Genomic DNA, 26,967 nt, shown 5'->3' with positions numbered 1-26,967 from the left:
GAAGGTGAGGGCAGAGCCTTCCGCCAACGCGGGGAACCTTTGCACAAGGTAACACAGCTGACGCACCACCTCCACCTGCCCGCTCCTCTGCTTACCCCCTGCTTAGCCCAAATTTTAGCAATATGCCCTCTTTTGAGTTTTTCAGTGGTCCCCTTCTGTATGAAATTCTCTTTTTTCTTTTTATGAACACATAATGTATGCCTCTCCTCTTAGCAAATTATAATTCTTCTTTCTTGGTTCCAGGGGATTTTGCCCATCTGTTCCCATTTTCCTCTTCACTTGCCAACACGTGCTTCTTCAGATCCAAGGAACTGCCTTTCCCTGAATTCCTCTGCTGGCCTCCAAAAATCCTTCCGGAGTAAGGCGTTGTATACACAAACAAACATGGAAATGACTCTCATGGCATCTTGGCTCCTTTCTCCTTCCTTCTCTGGCTCAAATGTCAAGAACACATGTGCATTCCAACTGCTAGATACCAGCCTCCTTTCTCCCAGGCCCTGGACAGCTGCCCGGTCTGGCATGGCTTAGTCAGGGGCCCCTATCACACTGACAACAGAGAGTTAAAGCCATCATTTTCTCTTCTGCCACCATCTCTTTCCTTCCTTTCCCCAAATCAAAACTTCAGAAAATGCTTTCACTCAATCCACAGAACCGTGACCAAAGGCCTGCGGTAGGTCTGGCAAGCATTGCAGAAAGCCTAGAAACAAACTTGGCAGGGGAATCAGAAGACCTCAGTTGCAGCCTGGCTTCCCCAGCTGTGGGACTTTTGTCAAGTAACCTGCCTTCTATCAGCCTAAGTTTTCGACTCTGCAAAATGGGGGCAATGATATATCATCAAAGGGCTATTGTGAGTAGAAAATGAAATAAGGAAGGTGGACATGCCTACAATATGGTTGGCTCCTAGCAGATGTTCAGTAAATATTGTCAAATTCAAATTAGAGAGGTACAATTAGGCTGCAGAAATGGGAGCAAAATGGGTATTTATTGACTAATAATGGGTATCATCTGCTGTTTTGAGCTCTGCCTGCATCTTCTCTACCAAATCCACTTTATTCAAAGAACTAACCAACAGCCACACTGGGCATGCACTACGTGGCTGCTACTTGGACTAAACTTTGCTCTCCAAGAGCTCTGGAGTGGACTAAATTACGGCCAAATCCCTAGGACCTGTGAATGTTACCTTATATAGTAAATTTTCTGGAGATGTGATTAAGTTGGGATCTTAGAATGAGGCGATTGTCTAGGTGGGCTCTAAATGCTATCACATGTGTGTTATAAGAGAGAGGTAAAGGAGATGAGACAGAAGACGAGGTGACAATGTGACCGTGGAGGCAGAGATCAGTGTGATGTGGCCACAAGCCAAAGAGGCTTCCACCAGAAGCTGGAAGAGGCCAGGGACAGACGCTCCCCAGAGTTTCCAGGAGCATGGCACTGCCAACATGAGGATTTTGAACTTGTACCTTATAGAGCTGTGAGAGAACACATTTCAGTTGTTTTAAGCCACAGAGTTTGCGGTACTATGTTACTGCGGCCACAGGAAACTAACACAAGCTTTTAGTTAAGCACGGAAACTGACACATACACAATCAGCGCGCCTGTAATCCCAGCTACTCGGGAGGCTAAGGCAGGAGAATCGCTTGAACCTGGGAGACGGAGGTTGCAGTGAGCTGAGATTGTGCCACCGCACTCCAGATTGGATGAGAGAGCAAGACTTCGACTCAAAAACAAAAAAAAATAATTAAAGATGAGGTAAACTGAGTCTCAGAAAGGCTAAATAACTTAATGAAGGTCACACAGCTGGTGGGGGACCTGGGCGTTCAACTTGAATCTTTCCAGCTCTTAAGAGTGTGCTGCTAACCATTATGGTGCCCTTTCCCTCTATTAGTAAAATGTGGTAGGCAGAATGGCCCCCCCAGAAGAATTAAGAGGCACCCTCACCTCCTCGGAACAGGCTGCTGCGAAGCCTCAGTCACTAACTCAGCTGAACCTTCCTTGATCCTAGTCATAGGTCACCAAGTGTCTGCACAGGGGGTTTGCTGCAAAGTCTAGACCTTGAGGAACCTGCCAGTATTTTATAACTATGCTCAGGGAGAAGGGAGACCAAGCAGAATGTCTACAGTCTTTCTGGCCTAGGGAGACTCACACTTGAAGTCCCGGGTAGCCATGGCTGTGGGGAAGGACAGAACAAGCAGGCAGAGACTCTGGGAGGCAGAATCAAGATGCGTGAGAACAGATGGCTTCATGGCCAGATAGGAGCGCCCCGCAGCTAGAACAGTGCATGGCGGGCAAGGAGGAAGACGAGCCGCTGGGTTTGGCAGCCCTCACCTGTTATGATGACTTCATCCCCGTCCAGCAGAAACTTCCTGGTCTGACCATTCCCCAGGTCTATGGGCTTCGTTCCCTTCCACGACAGTTCCAACATGGAGCCGAAGTTTTCTGGCTCCTTCATCACAGCAAAGGGAAGAAAGAATAACATGAATTTATGCCTTGGCTCTGGCATGGACCATGCTCAGCAAGACCTGGGAGTCCCGAGAAGTGGCAGGGGGCCCTCATGCCCCTCAGAGACCCTGCCTCGGCCTTGGTGGGATCACTGCAGAGATGCCTTTGAGACTTGGAACTCTGCCCCTTCTTCCTGTGGGGACAGCAATGGTTCCACTAAGGACATCGCTTGTTTAGGAATCAGTGAATCCCTGACCAGAGTGCCCAGTGCCCCCTGCAGCATCCCCTCCCTGCTCTGGAGGCTGCAGTTTGCCCAGATACCATGATGCTTAACATCCTCCTGTCGACAGCTCAAGGAACAAGAGGGCTCGGCCAGGCCCCTGCAGGAAGTGAGTGACACATGCACCACCCCAAGGTCATCATCTCTGAAGGTTCTGTGACTCCCGCAGGCTTACAGGGGGACAAGTGGGCGGGAAGGGGCACAGCAGCATGGCCACCTCATCCTGGGAGGGTGTAGTGTGAGATGGTGACAACCAAGACACTATCACTGTCTCCTGACTCCTCCCCACATGTCACTGCACTGCTCCCCTACAGAGGCAGAGACCCAGGCTTCCGTTCTCACACCAGTCTCTTTAGGTTTGAATTTGGATGAGAAGTCCCTCCTGCACCCAGAGAGAAAGGCTATGAGGAAGACAGAGTTGTGAGATACACCCACCTCGGGCCTGAAATCTCTTCTTGAGGCTGAGCTGAGGGCCCTCGGGGCTGTGTGGGGAGCAGGGTTGCTCTGTGTGGGCGGCCCTCAGTGCAGCCAGATACTCACCGGCCCGCTGATGGTCCCAGAAGCCAGGAGGTCCCCCGGACGCAGGTTGCAGCCGTTGACAGAGTGGTGAGTGAGCTGCTGCAGCATCGTCCAGTACATGTACTGCGGACAGTGGACGCGAGGTGGAATGAGCAGCTGCAGGCTTAGCCTAGCATCTCGGAGGCAGCTGGGCACAGCCTGCCCTGCTCACGACCGCCTTCCCTGGCCTTTCCCCGGTCCCCAGCTCCCCCAGCCAGCTCTCTCCAGTCCCTTATAGCAAGGACACATTGTCCTCCTGGGGAGCTGCCCAGAGACCTCCCCCAGGGTCTTCCATCTCCTTCACAAGCTCCAACCTCAGCTCCTCTGCTACCTCAAGCCCACACTGACCACCTTCTCCAAGCAGCATCCCCTAAGGGCTGACCTTACTGCTCAGTCCCTCACCCTGCAACATGCCCTTGTGTACAACACTCCACTCTGCCCTGGGAACACCCTCCAGTCCCGTATTGGGAGAATCTAAGTCCACACCACAGCAGAGGCTTCTCGTGAGCAAAGCCCTCGCTCCCATTCTCCCGTGCCGGGCCTTGGGATGGACACTGGGCAATGGAGCTGAATGATTCAAACATGATGTCAGGGCAGGCCAAGGAGCGAGGGAGAGCTGTGGGAGGTCAGGCTGTGGGCAGAGGGGGCCAAGGCACCACGTGCCCACAGAGATGCTCAGACGCAATGCACGCCCATGCCTGTCCCAGGCCACAGCTTCTCACATTGCCATTCCTACAGCCACACATCCCGGCATAGGAAACCCAAAAGATGGATTCTTGCCCACGAGCCCCTGCAAGGAGGCCCCTTAATTTCTTCTTACTAGCCCTAAGGAGCCCAGAATAATATTAAATTAGAAGGGAAATTAGGGAAACTAGGAATAGTTCAATGATTCAGAGGATATTCAAAAGGCCAAGAAACAAATGAACCATAAACATATGACTAACATGCCCAGCTGCATTAGTCATTAGGGAAATGAAAACTGAAGTCACAATCCCAGGCACGGTTTGAACGAAAAGGCAAACACCACCAGAGCTGACGAGGATGTGGAGCAGGCAAAACGCTTACATGCTGCTAGTGGGAGTATATACTGGTATAACCACTTCAAAAAACGGTTTGGAAGTACCCCTAGGCTGAGTCTACGTGTACTCTATGACCCAGCAAGCCTATTACTGGATATACACTCAACAGAAATGTGCACATATGTGCACCAAAAGGTGTGTACTAAAATGTTCACAGTAACTCTATGATAGCCAAAAACAACGGAAACAACCAAATGTCCATCAATTGTGGAATTGATGTGACTTACAAAATAAGTCAGTTGGCCGGGCACGGTGGCTCACGCCTGTAATCCCAACACTTTGGGAGGCTGAGGCGGGCGGATCACAAGGTCAGGAGATCGAGACCATCCTGGCTAACATGGTGAAACCCCGTCTCCACTAAAAATACAAAAAAAAAATTAGCCGGGCGTGGTGGCGGGCACCTGTAGTCCCAGCTACTCGGGAGGCTGAGGCAGGAGAATGGCATGAACCCAGGAGGCGGAGTTTGCAGTGAGCCGAGATCGTGCCACTGCACTCCAGCCTGGGCAACGAGCGAGACTCCGTCTCAAAAAAAAAAAAAAATTAAGTCCGTTGTGGAATATTTATACAGTGCAACACTATAAGGCAATGAGAAAAATGAGCTGTCACTGCAAAGAGCAACAGGGTTGAATCTCACAAATCTAACACTAAAACAAAGATGCCAGCTAGAAAAGAATACATGCTACTTTATGATGCCATTTCTATAAAACTGAAAAACAGAAAAAAAATAATACATGGTAACAGAGGTCAGGAGAGGAGTGACCTTTGCTGGAGGGAGTGATGAAGTGACCTGGAGGGCCCCACGGGGTGCTGAGGTGCTGGAAATTTCCCATTTCTGATCTGGGTGCTGGTTGCACAGGGATGTTCATTTTAGGAAAATTCTTCAAGCTGTACATGTATAATATGCACTTTAATTTTTATTTTTTGAAATAGGGTCTTGCTCTGTCACGCATGCTGGAAGGCAGTGGTGTGATCATGGCTCACTGCAGCCTCGACCTCCTGGGCTCAAGCGATCCTCCTGCCTTAGCCTCCCAAGTAGCTGGGACCACAGGTGCATGCTACCGCGCCCGGCTAATTTTTTTACTTTTTGCAGAGACAAGGTCTCATTATGTTGCCCAGGCTGGTCTCAAACTCCTAGGCTTAAGCGATCCTCCCACTTTGGCCTCCCAAATTGCTGGGATTACAGTAATGTGTGCATTTTTATCTATGTATATTATGCTTCAATTAAAAGTTCACTTAAAAAATAAGTCACTCTCATCAATACAGCCCCTGGCAGGACAGGATAAACCAGGAACTAGACCTTTACAGGAACACCTATTTTCCCCCAAGAAAATCACTGGCCACATTTATGCAGCCTCTATCTCGAGAGAACTCTGTGAACCCATGGCCACTCCTAAAAGAGACAGGCCATGGAAGCTCCAGGCCCACAGGCTGACCCATCATCATATCCCAAAAGGAATGCTCTCCTCCTGTTCCTGCCAGGAAGAAAAGTCTCTCTTTCCCTCAATTCTAAAAAGCAGTCTGATCAGCGTCAAAGCTTACCTTAAAATTGGACTTGCATATGGTAGCCGCCTGGCTCATTCCTTCTCCTGTTGGAAAGAAAAGCAATATTGATGAAAACTTAATTCCATGCATCAGGGAGGAAAATAAAAAAAGAATTGTTCTGTGGCTGAAGCTTCCCGTTGTCCAACAAGATTTCACTTAGAGTCTGTGAAACAATTTGCTCCTAGGACATCAGAGCTGGGAGGTCCAGGGTTGGCCAATACATGCACACAAGTCATCACTTCCTCCTCCCACGCCTACAGCAGGCAGCATTAACTGATCACAGCACATGTTTGCTCTGAGTCCACATGTAGCCTCAGAATCCTTCTTAACACAGTGATCCTGGCACCCGCAAATCCACTGGAGATAGCGTGCCATTTGAAAGCTACTTGTGACCTTTGATCAAGGATAACCTGCTGTCCCCTCAGGAGTCCTCTGGATAGCTGGGTCATCTGTCCCCTGCTGAGCTCCTCCGGTGATGGGCAGTGTGCTACTTCACAACGTACTAAACAATATTTACTAAACATCTACTACATGCAAGGTACCGGGCTGTTGCCGTTCCACTTCTGAACAGCACTAATAAGTAGAAAGCTCCTCTGCTCCCTCAAAACCTGGCTTCCTCCCTTGGTCCTAACTTCCCCTGTGAGGTGGCACAGAACAGGTGTGCTCTTCAGCCATGCTAGGTCTGGGTCTGCCAAGGCTGCTCCTCCCCAGACCCTTTCGCCCAGATCCCAACTCAGAACATCAGAACTGCAAATGCAGGACTACATCTCTGGACACTGTGCTTTCTGGATAATCTTGTCTCTTCTCTACCAGTGGCCTCCCCCAGGCAGGTTCACCTCTAGGCAGGCAGGAATACCGAGGACAAAACCAGATAGAAAGTATACTCCAAGCATGCATTGTGGGTGGCAGGAGGCCAACCTAGAACTTGTGACACACTTGGATTGAGTCCCAGCCCTGCCATTAGCCAGGTAGGTGGCTCGGGGTGAATCCTTTTCCTCTCTGAGCCTCAGCTTCCTGACCTGGAACCTGAAAGAGCGGGCCCAGCACAGCTTCCCAGAGGGCCCTGGGCAGCCAGGAGGCTCTCTGTGACAGCTCTTTCTCCATGGAGCATCCTGCTCCCATGGCGACAGCTCCTCACTCCTGCAGTGTACTGCGCCTCCTGACAGGAACCACCTCATGAAGGGCCGAGACCCTGGAACTGACAGTGAGACAGACATGGCAAAGCCTGGCATGTACAGACAGAGCAGACAGAAGAAAGAAATGGAGCTGGCCGGGCATGGTGGCTCACGCCTGTATTCCCAGCACTTTGGGAGGCCTAGGCGGGTAGACCACCTAAGGTCAGGAGTTCAAGACCATCCTGACCAACATGAAGAAACCCCGTCTCTACTAAAAATACAAAATTAGCCAGGCATGGTGGCGCATGCCTGTAATCCCAGCTACACAGGAGGCTGAGGCAGAAGACTCGCTTGAACCCAGGGGCAGAGGTTGTGGTGAGCCAAGATCGCACCATTGCACTCCAGCCTGGGCAAGAAGAGCGAAACTCCATCTCGGGGGAAAAAAAGAAGAAAAGAAAAGAAAAAGGAATGGAATGGAGCTAAAAAGGAGATGTGGCCAAAGTGTGGCTAGGAGGTCTGTGTGTGGCCACCAGGCAAACCCTCCCCATCCGAGGGCCCCCGTTGGGATTGGAAAATGACACCTGACTCTTTCTAGGGACAGACTCTGTCCCAGACCTTTGCATGAATTGACATGTTTGGTCTTCACAATACACCATGAGGTCAACGCCGTTATTATCCCATTTCATAGATGACAAATGAGGACATGGCCAGGTTTGGCAACTTGCCCAAAGTCCCACAGCTGAGCAGCAGAGTCATGGCCTGCAGAGCCAGTCTCTTTATTACCAACGCCCCGTTGGGTCTGTTCGCGGAGGCGGGCTGAGCAGCCACAGGGAGATGTGGTCCCTGTCTATGTCAGGGCTGGCCCAGGGTGGGGATCTCGGGTCTGTCTGCAAGACACTCGGGGCTGGCCCATGGTGGGAATCTGGGGTCTTGATGCGCTGGCTCTGTGTGGCCCCAGGGGCTCAGCCAAGCGAACAGACCCACAAGGACATGCTTTCAAACAGGCAATGAAATGTGCCACCCACCACGGAAGTGAGGATCAGTGGCGATATGTGAGCAGGAGCCAGGCAGCCCCTAGAGAGGCTGGGGAGGGGATTCAAGCAGAAGATGGACGTCCTGGACTCCATCCTTTCAGCCCTACCACTGAGAGCTCAGTGACAGGGTTAATGCCCTATGGGCCCAGTTAGGTTCCCAGTGAGCACCAGGGTGTCCCCTCCCCTCCCCTCCTCTTTCCTTTAGACGAGCCACACACATCTCCAGGGCTGTAGCACGTGCCCCCACCCTTGCCAAAGCTCAGGAGCCTTCAGGACAAGGCACACAGGCACACATTGCCTCAGAGCTCCTGGCCATGTCAGTCCCCCTACAACATACCTTTCAGGTTAACAGACAGGTTGATGTCAAACGTGTAGGGCTCGTCATGGCACAGATACGGCAGGGGCCTGGGGTCCTGAGAGGGCAAAGCACAGCACAGAGGTCACTGGCAGGTGGGCTGAGCTCACCCGGCTGGGCCCCCATACCAGCCACGCCCCCGGCAGCACCTGCTCCCCCAGGCAGAGGGTCTGAGACAGCAGGAACATTCCCTCTCCAGGGACCCAGCACTATGTCCCTGGATAGCAGTGGGGGGATCATACTGTGGGTCTCCAGGAAATGCAGCCAAGGAAGGGGCATCAGCAGGTCAAAGGTCACAGGAGCCAAACCAGAGATGTTCCTGAAAGCCACGGGAGGGGAGAGAAAGGGAAGGTGGGTAGCAGACGGGCCGAGATGGAGAACAAAGCCTGGCCTGTGAGGAAAGGCTGGGCCTGAAAGGGCGCTGCAGGGCCCCTGGAAGGCAGAGGGGTCACAACAGAAGCAGACAGCCCTGGCTGGTGCCGGAGCCAGCTAGGGAGGCAGCTTGGATGGCTGGGCCAGAACGCCTGCACTCCGGCCAAAAGCAGTGTTTTCCAAAGCATGGTACATGAGTCATCCACGGGACATGAGATCGTTTTTGGTGATACTAATGGTTATGAAACAGTGTAGCTAGTGATGCCAGTAGGAATATAAAGTTCCCTTCTTAATATATTAAGTTTTAAACTGGGAGCCACTCTGAAGAAAAACATTAAGTAAATAATAGTTCAGAGGGGGAATAGTAGTGTTGTACCTAAATGGTGTTGGGGAAGGGCTGGCACAGAGGAAGGCAGGCAAAACCCTGTGATGACCGACCCGGAAGAAGGCAGATGACTGGAGGACAAGCAAAGAGAGGCTGTGGCCTTGCGGCCCTAGGGAGACTAGACAGGGCCGCTGCCGGCTAGAGAGAAAGTCAAGTCTTGGCGACTGAAAATGACCAGGGTGGGCAGGGGGTGCTGTGGCAGGGAGCAGCGAGGAGAGAGCAAGGGATGAGGGTGAAAGCCCCACAGGACTTCACTAGAACTGGCTTGCAAGGAAAGACCTCAGGGTTGTTTGTAGCACAGCAAACATGAGATGACCCCAGAGGCAGAGGAGCACAGGAGAGCAGTGTGGGTGCAGGACCTGCACCGGGTGTTGGTAGAGGCCCCCAGCAAATGCGTGGTGAGATGCTCAAGCGAGGATGTGCAAATGGCTGGGAGCTCAGCCTGGATCCCCACAGGGAGGTCAGAATTGGAGAGGGGCATCGTGAGGACTCAGAGACACTGGAGAACGAGGACAGGTCACATGCCAGAAACCAAGGGGTGAGGGAATGCCAACAAGAGTGAGGGGCCACAGGAAGTCCATGCTGAAGGGGACACAAGGTCATGACACTGGCTATCGGGTCACAGGTGACTCTGGCCAGGTGTTGCCAGTGATGGAGTGGGGCAGATTGCAACAGGCTGAGAAGGGAGGACTGGAACCAGGGGTCAAGGCCTAGACCCAGTGGTAGACCCAGCGGTGCTGGGAACCAGAGGTTGCAGGGACTCCCTGTTGCTGGGCTCCAAGCTGCATTCTATGAGTTGGGGTCCAGGTGGCGCCATTTGCACAGAACAAGATTTGACGGCCACCTGGGAGGTTGTGCAATGTTGGTACCTGCAGGGACTCCTCCTGCCAACTGGCCAGATCCCCTGGTCTTGCAAGATTCTTAAGGTTACAAAATTCTGTGTTTTCTCCAAGAACTGTGCCAGGGCCAGGGAAACCACAAGGCAGAATGATGCCCTGGCTGCCTGGAAGTAATCGTGGCCAGGAACTCCCAGGCACTCTGCTGTGGGCATGCCGTGGGCACAGAGCTTCCCTCCTGATGGTCTGCATGCCTGGCATGTCCACTCAGTGGGCAAGCAGCCTCAGAGGCAGCAGGGCTGGGTTTGGGAGCTTCCTGCAGAGAATGTGCTTACCTGCTTCGGGTTGGGCACAGCAAAGGGCATGAGAGCATCCATGGGCACCACCCACGGAGAGATAGTGGTCCCAAAACTCTTCCCAAGGAATGGCCCGAGAGGGACATACTCCCACTTCTGAATGTCTCGTGCTGCAGAAGAAGGGCACAGCCAGGACTTACAAAGGCTGATCAGGGCATCTCCCAACGACCCCCTCCGGCCCTTGACCAAGGAGCAGAGACACCTAGCACCACCATCTCCACAAAGATCAGCCCCAGTCAGGCTGCCCCAGGACAAAGAGGCAAGAGCATTCAATGCCAAGGACAGAGGTCCTTTGAGGGCACTGTGCCAGGTTACAGCAAAGAGAAGGATGACCAAACGGTGGTCAGGATATCTCCCAGGAAGGGGCTGGAAGCTCATTCTCAAACTATGAGAGAGACACTTTCTGGGGCTTATGGTGCCATCTTCCTCCCACGTATGGCAAAGGGTTGAGAGCTCAGGCTCAGAAGCTGGACTGTTTTGCTTCAAATCTTAGTTCAGCAACTAACTGAAATCTCCCTGTGCCTCAGTTCCTCACCTGTAAAATGGGAAGATAATATTGCACATACCGCGTAGGGATCAGCGGGAGAATATATGTAGGGTGTTAAGCACAGGGCCTGACACATAAGTGCTCAGTAAATATTAGTTATGGTGTCAGCCGTGTCCCTAGCCACTCATGAGAAAATTGGAGCTCAGAGGAGTTAAGTGAGTGGCCCGAGTTCTTAGAGCTGAAAGTCTGTTTGATACCCAGACCCCCACTCTCAGTCACTGCATCACCTGCCACTTTTGACCTGCACCAGATCTTCAGCTTCTATGAAATTGCCCCAAGTCCCCAGCCTCCTCCCCGTCATCTCTACAGGAGCAGAGCTCCAGTGATTACCACTCCAGTCGTTCATAAGGACCATTCCAAAAATGTGCTCATGGGCCTTGGAAATGGGGATCGGCTCTCCCAATCTGTTTCCAGGGCCTACAAAAAAAGCCTGACACGGGGGAGAGTTCATTAGAATCTGGAGCTGATCTGCCGCCCAGGTCACTTGTCACCTAGAGAGCAAAGGTCAGGTATTTCCAAACTCCAGCCATGGACCAGGACTGCCACAGGGGCCTGGCATGAATCCACTGTGTTTCTAAGTCAGACGTCAGATGGACGCCTCAGGAAAGCAGCGTGCAGTGGTGTGCCCTGCCCCCGCCCTCGGCCTTCCTTCCGCGCCCCTGAGCTCCAAAGCAGCCTCCCCTCCCTTCAGTGCATCCCAGGCCACTCTGCTCTTTCCTCTTCATCCCATACAGGCTTTGCCTTTCAAGACTTGACAGCCACATGGGGCTTGTAAAACTGAAACTATCGGGGTTTGTATTCATGTCATGAAAAACCAGGCCAGGCACTGTGGCTCACGTCTATAATCTCAGCACTTTGGGAGGCTGAGGTGGAAGGATCACTTGAGCCTCGGAGTTCGAGACAAGCCTGAGCAACATAGTGAGACCCCACCTCTACAAAAAATAAACAAAATTAGCCAGGCATGGTGGCACATGTCCCCAGTCCCAGCTACTTGGGAGGCTTATGTGGGAAGATTGCTTGAGCCAGGGAGGTCGAGGCTGCAGCAGGCCAAGATCACGCCACGGCACTCCAGCCTGGGTGACAGAGCAAGACCCTGTCTCAAAAAATAAAAAAATAAAATAAATAAAAATTTTCATTGCTCAATTCCCACCTATGAGTGAGAACATGCGGTGTTTGGTTTTTTGTCCTTGCAATAGTTTGCTGAGAATGATGGTTTCCAGTTTCATCCATGTCCCTACAAAGGACACAAACTCATCATTTTTTACGGCTGCATAGTATTCCATGGTGTATATGTGCCACATTTTCTTAATCCAGTCTGTTGTGGGGTGGGGGGAGGAGGGAGGGATAGCATTAGGAGATATACCTAATGCTAAATGACGACTTAATGGGTGCAGCACGCCAACATGGCACATGTATACATATGTAACAAACCTGCACGTTGTGCACATGTACCCTAAAACTTAAAGTATAATAATAATAAAATTTAAAAATAAAAATAAAAAATAAAAAATAAATTTTTTTAATGAAAAATGAAAAACCAAAAGACTGCCTTCTTCATGCAGCAAATAGTACCAGAGAGAGCACACCCCACGGCCTCTAAGCCCTATCCGTCATCCCACTACCTCTAAAGAAAAACAGCACCAACGTGATGTCCATGAACCAACAGACTAGCCAGGCATCATTAGAAAGAAAAATTGGGAAAATCTCTTTGAAAAACATAGACTCAGCCATGACATTTGCAAAACTTAGTCACCATCTTATTTGTTCTGTGACAATAGTTAAACATTGCAAATTTTTCATCAAGATGAAAAAAAGAACCCAAAAGCACTATCTTATGGAGAATCCCATGACTTTCAGTCCAGGAGACCTGGGCTCTCTGCCCCAACTATTTCTCCACATGCTGACTCTCTGTCTTTTCTCTCTCCCTCTCAACAGGTGAAGCGTCTGCCTGCAGAGTCCTTAGTTCTCCCAGAGAGAAGACCGTGGCCCTAAACCAGGGCTCAGATGCCCTGCTCTGATGAATCTCAGCTGGGGGTCCTCCTCCCGAAGTCTCACATAGTACCCTTGCTAAGGCAGGAGGAGGCAGAGGGCTGGCAGGGAATGCCCTGCTATCCACGGGCTATTCGGCAGTGCCCACTCATTTCCCTCCTCTGGACTGAATCCAGAGAAATCACAGGGAAGCCCAGGAGAGACAGGGAGCTCCAGAAAAGCAGACGGGCCTTTCAGCCTGCCTCCACCAACCAGGGCTTCCCACTGCCTCAGCCTGACTCGGCGGCCCCACGACAGCTTCTTCTACACCATCAGTGATGAGGCACTCAGAGCTTCCTGAGGCAACGCCTAAAACTGTAGGTGCTGACTATGGGAAAGCCCCCTCCATCTGCCTGTCTGCATTTCCCACACGGAGACTGACTCCAACCTTGGGCATCAGACAACCCAGCAGATGCTGAAGACCCTGCCAGGTCCCCGGAGCGCTGCCTCTCCCAGGTCAGCTCCTCCTTTCCATCACTTTCCTGGTCCCCTCACCTTGGGGGCTGCCCAGATTTCAGTGTCCCTTCTGAAAAATGGGCAGCATGAGGGATCCTCAGGTGGTGGGACCGACTGTACCAACATCAACATCCAGGTTGTGATAGAGCACCATGGTTACGAAGGATGTTGCCACTGGGGCAGACTGTGTGAAGGGTATTGGGATCTCTGTACTATTTCTCACAACTGCATGTGAGCCTACAATGACCTCAAAATAAAAAGTTTAATTTAAAAAAGTGTGCAGCCCTGGCCGAGCACGGTGGCTCATGCCTGTAATCCAAGCACTTTGGGAGGCCAAGGCAGGCGGATCACGAGGTCAGGAGATCGAGACCATCCTGGCTAACATGGTGAAACCCTGTCTCTGCTAAAAATACAAAAAATTAGCCAGGCGTGGTGGCAGGTGCCTGTGGTCCCAGCTATTCAGGAGGCTGAGGCAGGAGAATGGTGTGAACCCAGGAGGCGGAGCTTGCACTGAGCCGAGATAGTGCCACTGCACTCCAACCTGGGTGACAGAGTGAGACTCCATCTCAGAAAAACAAAACAAAACAAAACAAAACAAAAAACAAATGAAAAAGTATGCAGCCTAAAGTGACCACAGTTCTGAGGTTGTATGGGCCCAGCCATGGGGCTGATACACTTGACTCTTGTCACTCGTAGTAATTATTATTTTTGGGTTTTTGTTTTTTGTTTTTTGTTTTGAGACAGAGTCTCGCTCTGTCACCCAGGCTGGAGTGTAGTGGCGCGATCTCAGCTCACTGCAACTTCCGCCTCCTCAGTTCAAGCGATTCTCCTGCCCCAGCCTCCCAAGTAGCTGGGATTACAGGCACCCGCCACCATCCCCAGCTAATTTTTGTATTTTTAGTAGAGACGGGGTTTCACCATGTCAGCCAGGCTGGTATTGAACTCCTGACCTCAGGTGATCCATCCACCTCAGCCTCCCAAAGTGCTGGGATTACAAGTGTGAGCCACCACACCTGGCCAGGTAATTATTTTTTATAAAGTCACCATGAACACAGAATTAGCAAATATAGAATGACTGTTCCTAGAGGAAACACAGGATTAGGTTCCTACAAGCCTTTGGTCAGAAAATTTTTATCAACTAATCAAAACCTAACTATATAACCTTGTTTTATGTGTGTTTCTGCTTAAAAATGCTTTATGTAATATATTTTGTTGATTCATGAACATTGAGCTGAGGCAGCAGCACTGTAACTTGCCTGAACAAAGCTTACTGACACGCATATTCTCTCCATAAGGCACATCACAGTCTTCCTGTGCTAGGGACACTAGACGGCACTTTAGCACTGCACTTGGGGCCATTATAAAAAAACAATGAGACAGCCAAAGAAGCACAGATCTGCAAAAAACATGGCACCGAATAGACTACAAAGGACACATGTTTACAGCATGAGCTGAGACAAGAAGGCAGAGTAACACCTTGTCCAGCCTCACCTAGGAATATGCTCACCGGGCAGCCCAAATGTTTCACTGCCCTGCGCATGTCCACACGTGCCCACAAAAGCTCTGTGAATATTAATTTCAGACTTACAAATAAATGTTAGCAAGTAGTTGTGAATTCTCAAATACAGAATCTGCAAGTAATAAGGATCAACTGTCCTTCTGATGGCCAGGTGGGGACACAGAGTGGCTGCCGATGTGGCTGAAGAGGAGAGGAGTGGGCGGCTCATGGTGCGGGAAGCCATCCCAGAGGGCTCTCCTGCCGGGTGTCTATAGATCCCATGGCAATAAAACACCAAGCTCACTTACCATTTCCAGCTCCATGTCCAAGAGCTTGCAGGCACCATATACGGGAGGCTTAGCTGGAATAACACCAGAAAAAAAAAAAAAAAGGGTGCTGTGAGTGAGGCCACAGAACTCTCTGTGTGGGAACAGAGAGCTGGGCACCAGCAAGGCCTGGACGCTGGGGTCACTTACAGTCATCAGGTTTCATCTGTCCCATGGGCCTTCGGATCGGGGTGCCAGACACCACGACGGAGGAGGCACGGCCATGGTAGCCCACTGGTAAGTGCAGCCTGAGAAAGGAAGGCAAGAGAATGCAGGGCATCAGAGCTGTTATATGTTATCAATTAACTTTAAAAACTTCAAAAACTAGAAACAAAGAGTCGCCACATTCACATGGCTCAAAAATCAAAGTGCTTACAAGTTTCCATCCACGGATGAATGGATAAACAAACTGTGGTACATACATAGAGTGGAATATTATTCAGCCTCAAAAAGGAAGAAAATTCTGGGCTGGGTGCAGTGGCTCGCGCCTGTAATCCCAGCACTTTGGGAGGCTGAGGTGGGCAGATCACATGAGGCCAGGAGTTCGAGAACAGCCTGGGTAACATGGTGAAACCCCGTCTTTACTAAAAATACAAAAATTAGCCAGGCATAGTGGTGCACGCCTGTAGTCCCAGCTACTCGGGAGGCTGAGGTAGGAGAATCGCTTGAACCTGAGAGGTGGAGGTTGCAATGAACCGAGATCGCACCACTGCACTCCAGCCCAGGCAACAGAGCAAGACTCTGTCTCAAAAAAAAAAAAAAAAAGATACAGCCATGTCCTAACTCCCAGAGTCTTTATACATGTAATCAAGTTAAGAATCTTGAGACACGATCATCCTGAATTATCCAGGTGGGCCCTAAATCCAACTAGAAATGTCCTTATAAGAGACAGAAGAGAAGAGAAGATGTAGAAAGGAGGAGAAGGCCACGTGAAGACAGAGGCAGAGACTGGAGTGATGCAGCCACAAGGAACGCCTGCAGCCCCCAGAAGCTGGAAGCAGCAAGGACAAGGATGGTCCTAGAAGCTTCAGGAGGAGATGGCCCTGCTGACACCTTGATTGCAGACTTATGGCCTCCAGAACTGAGGGGATAAATTCCTGTTGTTGTGGCTTTTTCTTACAGCAGCCCCAGGAAATGGATACAGACCCATACCACACCTCACACATAAAAGGAAATCCAGATGGATTCAAGATCTAAATGTACAAAGAAAGGCTATTACAGGCATTAGAAAAAAAAAAAGCACAAAAACACAAAAAACTTCCAAATTCTTGGGGTGGAGAAAGCCTTTCTAAACATCACACAAAAGTAAATGCCGTAAGGAAAATGATTGGCATGCCTGACTTTATGAAAATGCAAAACTCTAGGCCGGGCACGGTGGCTCACGCCTGTAATCCCAGCACTTTGGGAGGCCGAGGCAGGCAGATCACAAGGTCAGGAGATCGAGACCATCCTGGCTAACAGGTGAAACCCTATCTCTACTAAAAATACAAAAAATTAGGCGGGCGTGGTGGCGGGCGCCTGTGGTCCCAGCTACTCGGGAGGCTGAGGCAGGAGAATGGCGTGAACCTGGGAGGCGGAGCTTGCAGTGAGCCGAGATGGTGCCACTGCACTCTAGCCATGGCGACAGAGCAAGACTCTGTCTCAAAAAAAAGAAAAAAAGAAAATGCAAAACTCTGTATCTAGAAAGACTGGCAAACAAAGAAAAAAGATCACATACTGGGAGAAAATATTTGCAATGCATTGCAACAAAGGGTTAATTTCTATCACTTATAAAACACTCTTGTAAACTAATAATAGAGAAATGACTGTATATATAAACTGGCAGAGTATGCAAAAACACCTGTGAAAAAATATATAAGAAGGCCGGGCACGGTGGCTCATGCCCATAACCCCAGCACTTTGTGGGGCTAAGGCAGGCCAAGGTGGGCTGATCACTTGAGTCCAGGAGTTTGCGACCAGCCTGATCAACATGGCGAAAACCCATCTCTACAAAAAATACAAAAATTAGCCAGGCATGGTGGTGTGCACCTTTAATCCCAGCTACTTAGGGGGCTGAGGCAGGAGGATGGCTTCACCTGGGAGGTCAAGGCTGCAGTGAGCCAAGGTCATGCCACTGCACTCCAGCCTGGGTGACCAAGTAAGACCCAGTCTCAAAAAAAAAAAGAAAAAGAAAATATATGTATGACACCGATTAACAGTTTTGTCTCTGGAGAAGGGAACTGGATGGTGGTCCATAGGTGGTTGAGTTCTGTTTTTTTCATTGTTTACCCTTAAGTACCTTTTGAATTCTCAACCATGTACATATATATTGACTGTTTTGTTGCTTTTAATTTTTTAAATGTTTGATAAATTATTTTGCAATATTTATGATATACAAAAACATGTAATAACACAAGTCACCATGCACCACCAAGGAGCTAAAGAAATAACAGTTCACTTATCCAGTCCAATGCATCCTTGGGATCCCTCCCTGATCTCACTCTCCTTCCCTCCCTTCCTGCCCCTCACCCTAGAGGAAACCAGCATGGTCCTCATTTCCCTATATTTCCATACACTTTTATTACTGTACCTTTTTTTTTTTTTGGTGGGGGGTGGGGTTTGAGACAGAGTCTCGCTCTGTCGCCCAGGCTGGAGTGCAGTGGTGTGATCTCAGCTCACTGCAACCTCCACCTCCGAGGTTCAAGTGATTCTCCTGCCTTAGCCTCCCAAGTAGCCGGGACTACAGGCGCCCGCCACCACACCCAGCTAATTTTTTTTTTTTTTGAGATGGAGTCTCGCTCTCTCACCCAGGCTGGAGTGCAATGGCACAACCTCAGCTCACTGCAACCTCTGCCTCCCAGGTTCAAGTGATTCTTCTGCCTCAGCCTCCCAAGTAGCTGAAATTACAGGCACCTGCCATCATGCCCAGCAAATTTTTGTACTTTTGTAGAGATAGGGTTTCACCATGTTGGCCAGGCTGGTCTCAAACTCCTGACCTCAGGTGATCCGCCCGTCTCGGCCTCCCAAAGTTCTGGGATTACAGGCGTGAGCCACCACGCCCGGCCGCTAATTTTTGTATTTTTAGTAGAGACAGGGTTTCACCATATTGGCCAGGCTGGTCTCAAACTCCTGACCTTGTGATCCACCCACCTCAGCCTCCCAAAGTGCTGGGATTACAGATGTGAGCCACCGTGCCCAGCCCTACTGTACTGTATTTTTGTATCTTTTTATAAAAATGATATTTTACTGTGTAATTGTCTTGTATTACCTACCCCAAAAAACTTATTTTGTAAAAGACTGAGATAGATTTAAACTTATCTACATGGAGATATGTCAATGATGTCAATGATGAAGTAAAAAAAGCAAATTTCAGCATGGCCTCGTTAACTAAAGAAATAAAATGCATATGTATGCGTGCATACGTGTGGTCATGCATGTGTAACCTGGAGCAAAGTACAGGAAGCGGCACATCCAACTTGTTCAAAGTAGTTGCCTCTGGTGAGTGGCTGAGGAAGAGCTCCCTTTTTTACCCACCTTGGTTCCTTTATTGGATTAAATTATAAAATTCCATTGCATGCAATTACATGGCATGTAATAATTCAAACAATTCAGATGAAAAAAAGGAGTTAGTAATCTCTCCCCATCCAGCCACTCCCCTGAGGAAAGCAATGTTTATCTGGAGTCTAATATTTTTTGCCTTTCTCTATGCTCATACCAGCCTATGGAAATAATGTATGCATAAGTGTGTGTGTGTGCATGTGTACATGCGTGTGTGTGTGTGTGTTAAGCTGAAAAATAGCCCTCCCAAAGATATCCAGATCCTAATCCCTGGAGCCTGTGGATATTATTACATGGCAAAAAGGGTTTTGCAGGTGTGATTAAGTTAGGGATCTTGAGATAGGGATACTGTCCCTGGTTATTTGAGTGAACGCTAAATGTAATCACAAGGGTCCTTATAGACAGAGGCAAGGTCAAAGGAGGAAGTAGGAAATGTAACAGCAGAAGCAAGTGGTTGGAGTGATATGAGGAAGGGGTCAAAAGGCAAGGGATACAGGCAACCTCTAAAGCTGATAAGTCAAAGAAATGGGTTCTCTCCTAGAGCTTCCAGAAGGAACCAGCCCTGCTGACACCTTGACTTTAGCCAGTGAGACTGATTTTCGACTTCTGGCCTCCAGAACTAGAAGAGAATATATTTGTGTTTTAAGCCACCAAGTTTGTGGTAATTTGTTACAGCAGCAACAGAAAACTAATACAGTGTGTATATACATATATACTTTTTGTGCTTTTTTTAAAAGTGAGACATACCTTACCTAATTGCCTATAGTTTACCTATTTCACTTAACACAGATAAATGCACATCTCTCTTGATCTAAATCTTTCACTAGCTGCAAAACATTTCATATTGTGAATAGACCAATTTTTCAACCATTCCTCCACCGATAAGCATTCAGATTACTTCCAGTTCTGGGCCACTAGAAACTCTGCTAATTAACATCCTTGCTCTTGGATACAACGCACTGGTGCTTTTATTTCTGTAGGATAGATGCATGAAAGTGAGCATTGCAGGTCAAAGAATAGACACATTTTTAATTGTAAATGTTTACTTTACATATTTTCTGTAGTGTTTGGGTTAATTGCAGTAAATATATGTTACCTTCATAATAAAGACTATGTACATAAAGCTAAAAAGTCACAGCTGCGGGCCATCTTGCATCAAGCATGGCTAGAGAAGGCCTGTTTGCTCTTATTCTGCAGAAAGACATGGGGCAAGGATGGCTGCGGCCCCCACACTCAGTTTCAGACACAGTCAACACTCATTTCCCAGGTCCCGGCTCTCCTCTCACTTCCTGGTGCCCCTGCCCTTTGGCCACTGGGATCCTGGCACACAGGTGACAGCCAGCTCTTCTGGGGCTGGGCAGTCCACTGGGTCATCACCGCCAAGGACACTCAGATAGACACTCAACCCATCAGATAGACAAGTTGAAGCTGGCTGGGGACAAATACAGCCTGGAGCCTGTACAGTGCAAGATTCTCAAATATTTGCCCATCTCACGTGGGAGCCTGGAACCTGGAGCCTGGGTTCTGGTCTCAGATTCACCCCTGCCTCGTTCTGCAACCTTGGCCTTGTTGCTCAACATCTCTGGCTTGGAACTGCTCTCTCTCCCTTTCTTTCTTCCTCATCTTGGTTCTAACAGACCCTCCCCTCATGGCATAGCCTACTGGAGACACTCACTCGAGAGAGAGTAAAGCCCCGTCCCTAACCCAGCTCCTGTGTGTGACTGATGGCACTGGGGCCTGGAGTGTATGCCTGCCACTGCGTCCAGGCCCTCTTCAGTTCCAAGGAACCATCACATCCAGGGGACAACACAGAACAAAGGGCAAGGATCCCAGCTCTGCATCCTCAGCTTGGTCAGTGGCCTGATCTGGGGGCTGGGAGACAGGCTGTGGCCCTGTTGTGCTCAGGCAAGTTGATCCTTCTCTGAGCCCATTTTCCTGTCTGTAAAATGGGGCTTACAATCATGGCCTTGTGACATCACAGAACTACTACGAGGATCAAACAAATGAATGAAACCGATCACATGTTGAGGAATATACAGCACTGGGCACATTTGAGGATTCTCATTCATCAGAAAATGTAAGTATGGAGCATGCTAGAGTCTAAGACTTGCCCATAGTACAATAATACACAGCTTATAAATGAAAGACTCCAGAAGGAGCATAGGGATTAAGGGAATCTAATTCCAACCCCTGCTGTCCAAAGAAGTTTAAGGGACTTGCCCTTCGATCCCACAGCAAGTCCTAAGCCAAGCTGAGCAGGAGACCAGAAGCTGAGACCACTGCTTCCAGAGGTTGCAACATCATAACTGCTTTTCCTCCCCAGTTTACTTTAAGAAGAACTTGGCAGCTCCTGAGACAAACATGCTGCTGGAAATGAAAAGAAAGACTTTGAACTTATGCAAACATTTGGCCCAGTTCATACCAATTTGGCATCAATGCATTCTCCTTGTCCCTGAACATGATTCCGACGTTGGTAGCATGCTGCCGAGAGGAATAGAAGTCTGTGTAGTCTCCTGCAGAGGAAAGACCCAACAGATCCCATCAGCAACCCAGATGCCTCAGGAAGAATGGACTGTTCCAAGCACTGGAGCCATGAGTGTGCACACAATACTGTTTACACATCCAGAGCTCAGCCTGCAGCCAGCAGTGGCAGCACCAAATGCAATATAAAATATCCTCACTGAAGATTTCTTTTTAGAGCCCTCAGCTGAGAAACAAATAAGAAATCAGGAGTCCAGACTTTCTGAAACTGACAGTGGAATGTGAACACCAAGTGGCTGATACCACCCCCCTTCTCAGGCTCCCCACTTTTACTACACACAACTGCCATTCCCGAGTTTCCACAGGCTCCCTCACCACGCCTATACTGATTGACTTCTCCCTTGTCCCTGTGTATTCAAATCTTGGCAACTCTTTGAGGCCCGCTCCTCCCTGAAGCCCTCCCTGCTCTCTCTAGCAGGATCTCTTCCCCCTCCAAATCCCCTCCCCTGAATCCTTCTGGGGCAGGCTTCGCTTCCCACTGGTGCTCCAGTTATGTGTGTGCACATCTTTGCTAGACTGTGGACATTCCAGGACAGCCCCAGCCCAGTCCTCATTTTCTTGGACTCTGCCCGAGTGCCAAGGACAAGGGCTTGCACACTGCAGATGCATATCAGTGCCTGTTGATTATGATGAACTGAACGGGCTGGCCAGCAAGCTGTAGGCATATCTGCCATTCGGAGAATTAAAAATCTGAAAGAAAAACCAGTTGGGACAGTCTGCCTGTTTTATCTTCCTAAATGTCTCCTCAAAAAAAAAAAAAAAAATGCTGGATATTCATCAATACCAACAGCCTAGACTAGCAACAGTCATGGTGAAGGGTGAGGAGAGGAAGAAAAGTCCACAAGGCAGGTGGAGCCTTAGCTGCTGCTTCCCATCTTCAGTCCCAATGCACAGAAGTAATAGCTGAGAGATTTTTCAAAAGAATAAATCCATAACAAAAAAAAAAAACAAGAAAGGGCACCATCAGTCAACCAGACATGATATCCCTGAAAGACATATGGTTTGCACAACAGCTGGTTTGCCAAAACATAGCACAGTCCCATGAGTGTATGAGAGTGGGGAGTGAGAGGGGCTGGGAGGAGGCAGGTGACTCGGCCCCTGTCCCCAACCCCATCCTCCAGTCAGCTTAGCCCAAGCAGCCCAGCAGCAAAGGACTCTCCCCAGATAGCAGGAGCTGTTCCAGAGAGGCAGTGTACCCCAGGGCAGGGTCAACCGGCCCCTCAGCTCACAGGTGCCCGGGTAGCCCAGCAGAGGAGACCTGTGTGCACAAGGAAGAGGGCTGTGTTTTGGGCCGCAGGCTGAGCCAGGCTCTCTCTGCTTCAGGTTGAGAGTTTCAACAGCTCCAACTTCCTGAATGATATTCCAACCAGACATCCTGCCACGTGCTCAAACTGGGGCCCTTCATAGCCCTCTGGCCTCTTTCCTCAAAACTGCTGACTCACAGACTGAGCTCAGAGAATTTGTCCCATAGCCTTTGGGGGAAGGAAAGCAATTTGCTGTGCAGGGAGCCATGCAGCTAGTCATGAACTTGAGCAGTCTGCAACTCACTACCTGAGGCAAGATAATAGCCTGAGTGAATGCCGGGCCTGGATGCTGAGAAAGGTCAGTGATGAGGAGGGGGTAACAGCCCCAGAGCCCCTCCTCCATCTCCCCCCGCCAGCAGGGACCCTCCACACATGCAGAACCAAAGCACCGGGCCAGCCCTCTTGGCCCACGAAGCTGCTCCGTTCTTGTCTTGGTGAAGAGACTGCACTCACCTATGGCGGCTGGAAGGTGCATCATGGCAGAAGCCTGGGAGATGAATGCACTGAAACACAGAACCAGGGGCTTCAAAGTCAAGTAGGCAGCAAAGCGCGGTCCCACCCACAGGCTCAGCCCAGACCATCCCCAAGATTATCCACAATCTCCAGTGGGCACCTTCTGGCTGGCCTGGGGCCGGAGCTATGCTGAACCTTTCACAGCTGAGAGGACATCTACCCACTGAAGCCGTTTCTATATTCTACCCCAGGAAATGGGACTAGACAAGTGGAAACTCTTTCCTACTCTAGAAACCAGATGAGGTCACAGATGATGCTAATGAGGACCGGCTGAGTAAGAGAGAGGGCCAATGGGCCTGGCCTGGCCTAGCTTGGGCAGCTCCAGTCCAGGCGCCAAGGCAATCCCAGTCCTCCCAAAGCCCTCCCATCAATAGGCAGCTCAGGCAGGGGCTGGATGAGGGCAGGTCTGACTTGGCCACACTAAGGCTGCCAAGCCGTGACTCAGAATGGCACTGACAACCACACAGCCTTCATCTCCCCTGCTGCATCCCCTCATCTCCCCTATGACCACGTGCTTCTCACCACTTCCGAAGTTCGGTGTCATCTCTGAGCCTGGCTTGGCTCACAGACAGCAAGTTCTGCAAGAACACTCTCGCCTCCTTCCAGGCAGCCTGACCCAGGCCCATGAAGCTGTTGAGTGTAGGCTAAGACCAAAACAGGGAGAAAGAAGATCACGTACAAGAAAACCCAGGGAGTATCCCTCCTTCCAATGGAAGGCCAGCCAGCCTGCCAGCCCTTGCCACTTCTCTCCCGCTAACTCAAACTCTCAGGACCTCTGCTCTTAGTTTTGTCATTTATTCATCAACCTGGAGAAAAGCATATCCTCTCTTGACGTTGCCTCAGGCCCTCGTGCACCTGCACACAATTGTCCAAGCCCAGGAGTTGCTACCTGGCACAGCAACTGTGCTAAGCTTGGCCCGGCCCACAGTTGAAGGTGGCCATGTTCTTCCAGTAGAGGCACACTCCAGTCTGCAGAGTGATCACAGCCTAAACTAATTCCTTTCACATCAGTTAAGAAGAGGTTTTGGGCCAGGTGTGATGGCTCATGCCTGTAATCCCAGCACATTGGGAGGCCGAGGTGGAGGATCACTTGAGCCCAGGAATTCAAGATCAGCCTGGGCAATATAGTGAGACTTCATCTCTATTAAAAAAAAAAAGTTGTTTTTTTTTTTTCCCATTCTGTCACCCAGGCTGGAGTGCACTGATGTGATCTCGGCTCACTGCAACCTCTGCTTCCCAGGTTCAAGCAGTTCTCCTGCCTCAGCCTCCCGAGTAGCTGGGATTACAGGCGTGCACTGCCACGCCCAGCTAATTTTTGTATTTTTAGTAGAGAGGGGGTTTCACCATGTTGGCCAGGCTGGTCTCGAACTCCTGACCTCAAGTGATCTTCCCGCATCGGCCTCCCAAAGTGCTGGGGTTACAGGCGTGAGCCGAGAGGTTTTTTAATTTAAAAAAAGAAGAGGTTTTATAGCCAGTGAGGCATAGCAGAAAAAGCCCTTGTAGGTTCTAAGAGTCAGAGTTCCAGTCCCAGCTCTGATACTTCTAGCTGTGCAGCTTGGGAAAACCATGTCTCATTCCAGAAGTTCAGGTCCCCATCTAGATGCTCAGGCCCCCATAGGAATTCCAATTCCTATGCCAGAGGGTGGTCAGGAGGATTGAAGGAGAGGATGTGTGGGAAGCTCCTGGCACACAAGAGGTACCCATAAATCCCACCCTCCTTCCTGACCCATGCAATGAGAAGATGCTATATCAAAGTAGCTGACCATTTACAGGGAAGCAAATTCATGTCCATCCCATGTGAACATGTACTTCAGGCTGATTCCTCCGTGGCTGCTTCCACAGAACTGGAGGGCTGGGCTCGTAGCTCCCTCCCTTGGGGGCCCACACAGCCCTTGGACAGGCAGAGGCTCAAACAGCTTGACAAGAAAAGTAACCAGAGTTCCTGAAGAGCTTCATCTCATAGACAACTAGGAACGACCCAGGACTGCAGACACTGACACTTTTTTCACCAAGGAACTCGCCCTAAGGTGAGAAGCCACCCTGAATTGTCCCAAGGCCACCTCCTACCAGTTTGTCTGTCTCAAAACAACCCCAGCCTTATCCAAGTATAACCTCTGAGACCTCCGATGGCATTACCTCTATCGGAAATGGAATGCAAGGAGCATTCTCTTGTTGGCATCCACAGTAAGTGCCATTGAGGTCAGGGACAAGTCGTTTCACAATGTCCTACCTGATTGAAGACATCCTGGTGTTTGGAGAGGACAGGACCAGTAAAGAGGTGCTTGATGATGCTGAGGTCCAGGATCTGGTCGCCAATGGCCACACCTATCCTCGGTCTTGGCTAGGAGGAAGACAACACCGTCAGCACCAGAAAAAGCCCCTGGCTGGGCTTGGCTCATTTACTCAGAAAGCCTGTCTATTGAAGAGTCCATGGGTCCCCCTTTAGGTGGCCCTGTATGCAGAGCGGACTGAAGAACCATGTTCTCAGCATCCTGCCCCAGCTCCCTTGTGCCATCTCTGCTTCCAGAACTAAAAGGAAAAATAATCTGTGTTCCCTGAATGGGAAATAAATCAAATATCCCTTGGACTGGGGGAAGAACAGTCAGCCTGGTCCTAGCCACTTAACCTGGGCAAAGACCCCTGCAAAGTTCCCTAGGCATTACATAAATGCCTCCAGTGATGAGGAGCTCACCACCTTACCAGGACGTTAGATTATTTTCCAGGTTTCTAGGCCTTGACTAGGGTAATTCAGTTGTGCGGTGGAGCATGAGTGCCCAACGCACAGTGCTGAGGGCCAGGTGGCTTGGATTAATGAGCTCTGTTGTAGCTCAAATGGAGGAGAGCTCAGGTTATAAGGGAGCTGCAGGAAGCTAGACTGCTCAGAACATGCAAGGCAAGTTCCTTTCTGCACCACAAAATCCCAGCATCAACAAAGATGTCTTAAATATTTGTTAAGTCCTGGTCTTTGTCCCCACAACCCTGAGCTTTGCTAGTCAACAAGAACCCGAGGGCATGTTTGCAGACTCAACTTCCCAGGGCTCTGTCCTGAGCCAGGCTTCCAGCTCTCCTGAACCACCAGCTTGGCCATTTCAGTGCCAGCGAGCTTAGTGGTGGGATTATTGGCTGGCCTTATCTCCATTGGCTGCTCACTGGGGTGGGCTGAGAAAAGATGACCATTTCTCCATGCATGTCAGCTCTTGGAATCGGGGTAGACCAGAGCCATACTCCTCATCTGAGGTCCCAGCAGAGCCTACCCTAGAAGAGGCTGCCTGGAGAGCTTAGTTACTCATTCTCAGCCCCACTGCCAACTCCCTGGGCCTCAGTCTTCCCCTCCTGAAAACGGCAAATCTGCTTTAGGCAAAGAGCTGAACCACCTGAATCCAAGTGGCTTTCCATTCAGGGAATGTACAGGGCAGACCCTTGGACCACATCTCTGACCCTGGTCCCCACACCCAACTGAAGGCAAGAAGGAGTCACCACCAGTGAGCAACTTCCAAAATGGGGTCACAAGTACAGCTGCCTGCTGCCTCAAATGCAAACAAAGCCTAGAAGCTTCAAACTTGTGCTTCAAACTATGACCTGAGGACCCAGAAAAAGTCTGAGAGAGTGAGTCCCTCTACTTTCAACCTTGGGAGTTATTTTCTTCAGCACAAAACTAGAGGGGCTCACAGGTCAGATCCAGGATTCCTGGGCTCCAAGTCTGCTCCCTCATTCACCGTCTTATCATCTTGGACAAGTCTCTGGGCCTCAGTTTCCCATCTGCAACTTGAGGGAAACAAACTAAGGAGGGAGACTGCATTTGTCTAACTTCAAGAGAATGAATGTGCATTGCCTCTGTTTTAAAATAGTTGGTCATATCTGATATA

The 26,967-nt window shown here is 49.9% G+C and overlaps 1 protein-coding gene across 2 annotated transcripts in view; it reads right to left on the bottom strand.

The window, feature by feature from the left end:
- Window positions 1-26,967, bottom strand: part of FAH (fumarylacetoacetate hydrolase) — a 33,587-nt gene that overhangs the window by 2,855 nt on the left and 3,765 nt on the right. For both annotated transcript variants that reach the window (XM_031002147.3, XM_031002146.3), the window contains exons 3-14: window positions 25,332-25,442; window positions 23,624-23,745; window positions 23,042-23,091; window positions 21,166-21,256; window positions 15,357-15,454; window positions 15,189-15,241; window positions 11,229-11,328; window positions 10,331-10,461; window positions 8,385-8,460; window positions 5,896-5,942; window positions 3,260-3,361; window positions 2,326-2,443 (exon numbers count right to left, since the gene is read on the bottom strand). In XM_031002147.3, coding sequence (XP_030858007.3) covers window positions 2,326-2,443; window positions 3,260-3,361; window positions 5,896-5,942; window positions 8,385-8,460; window positions 10,331-10,461; window positions 11,229-11,328; window positions 15,189-15,241; window positions 15,357-15,454; window positions 21,166-21,256; window positions 23,042-23,091; window positions 23,624-23,745; window positions 25,332-25,442 — 1,099 coding nt within the window. The remainder of the gene's footprint in view (window positions 1-2,325; window positions 2,444-3,259; window positions 3,362-5,895; window positions 5,943-8,384; window positions 8,461-10,330; window positions 10,462-11,228; window positions 11,329-15,188; window positions 15,242-15,356; window positions 15,455-21,165; window positions 21,257-23,041; window positions 23,092-23,623; window positions 23,746-25,331; window positions 25,443-26,967) is intronic.

Source organism: Gorilla gorilla, chromosome 16 (genome assembly GCF_029281585.2).
Source record: "Gorilla gorilla gorilla isolate KB3781 chromosome 16, NHGRI_mGorGor1-v2.1_pri, whole genome shotgun sequence".
Lineage (NCBI taxonomy): Eukaryota > Metazoa > Chordata > Mammalia > Primates > Hominidae > Gorilla > Gorilla gorilla.
Note: the sequence above shows the minus strand (reverse complement) of the source record. Positions and strands in the feature narration are given on the sequence as shown.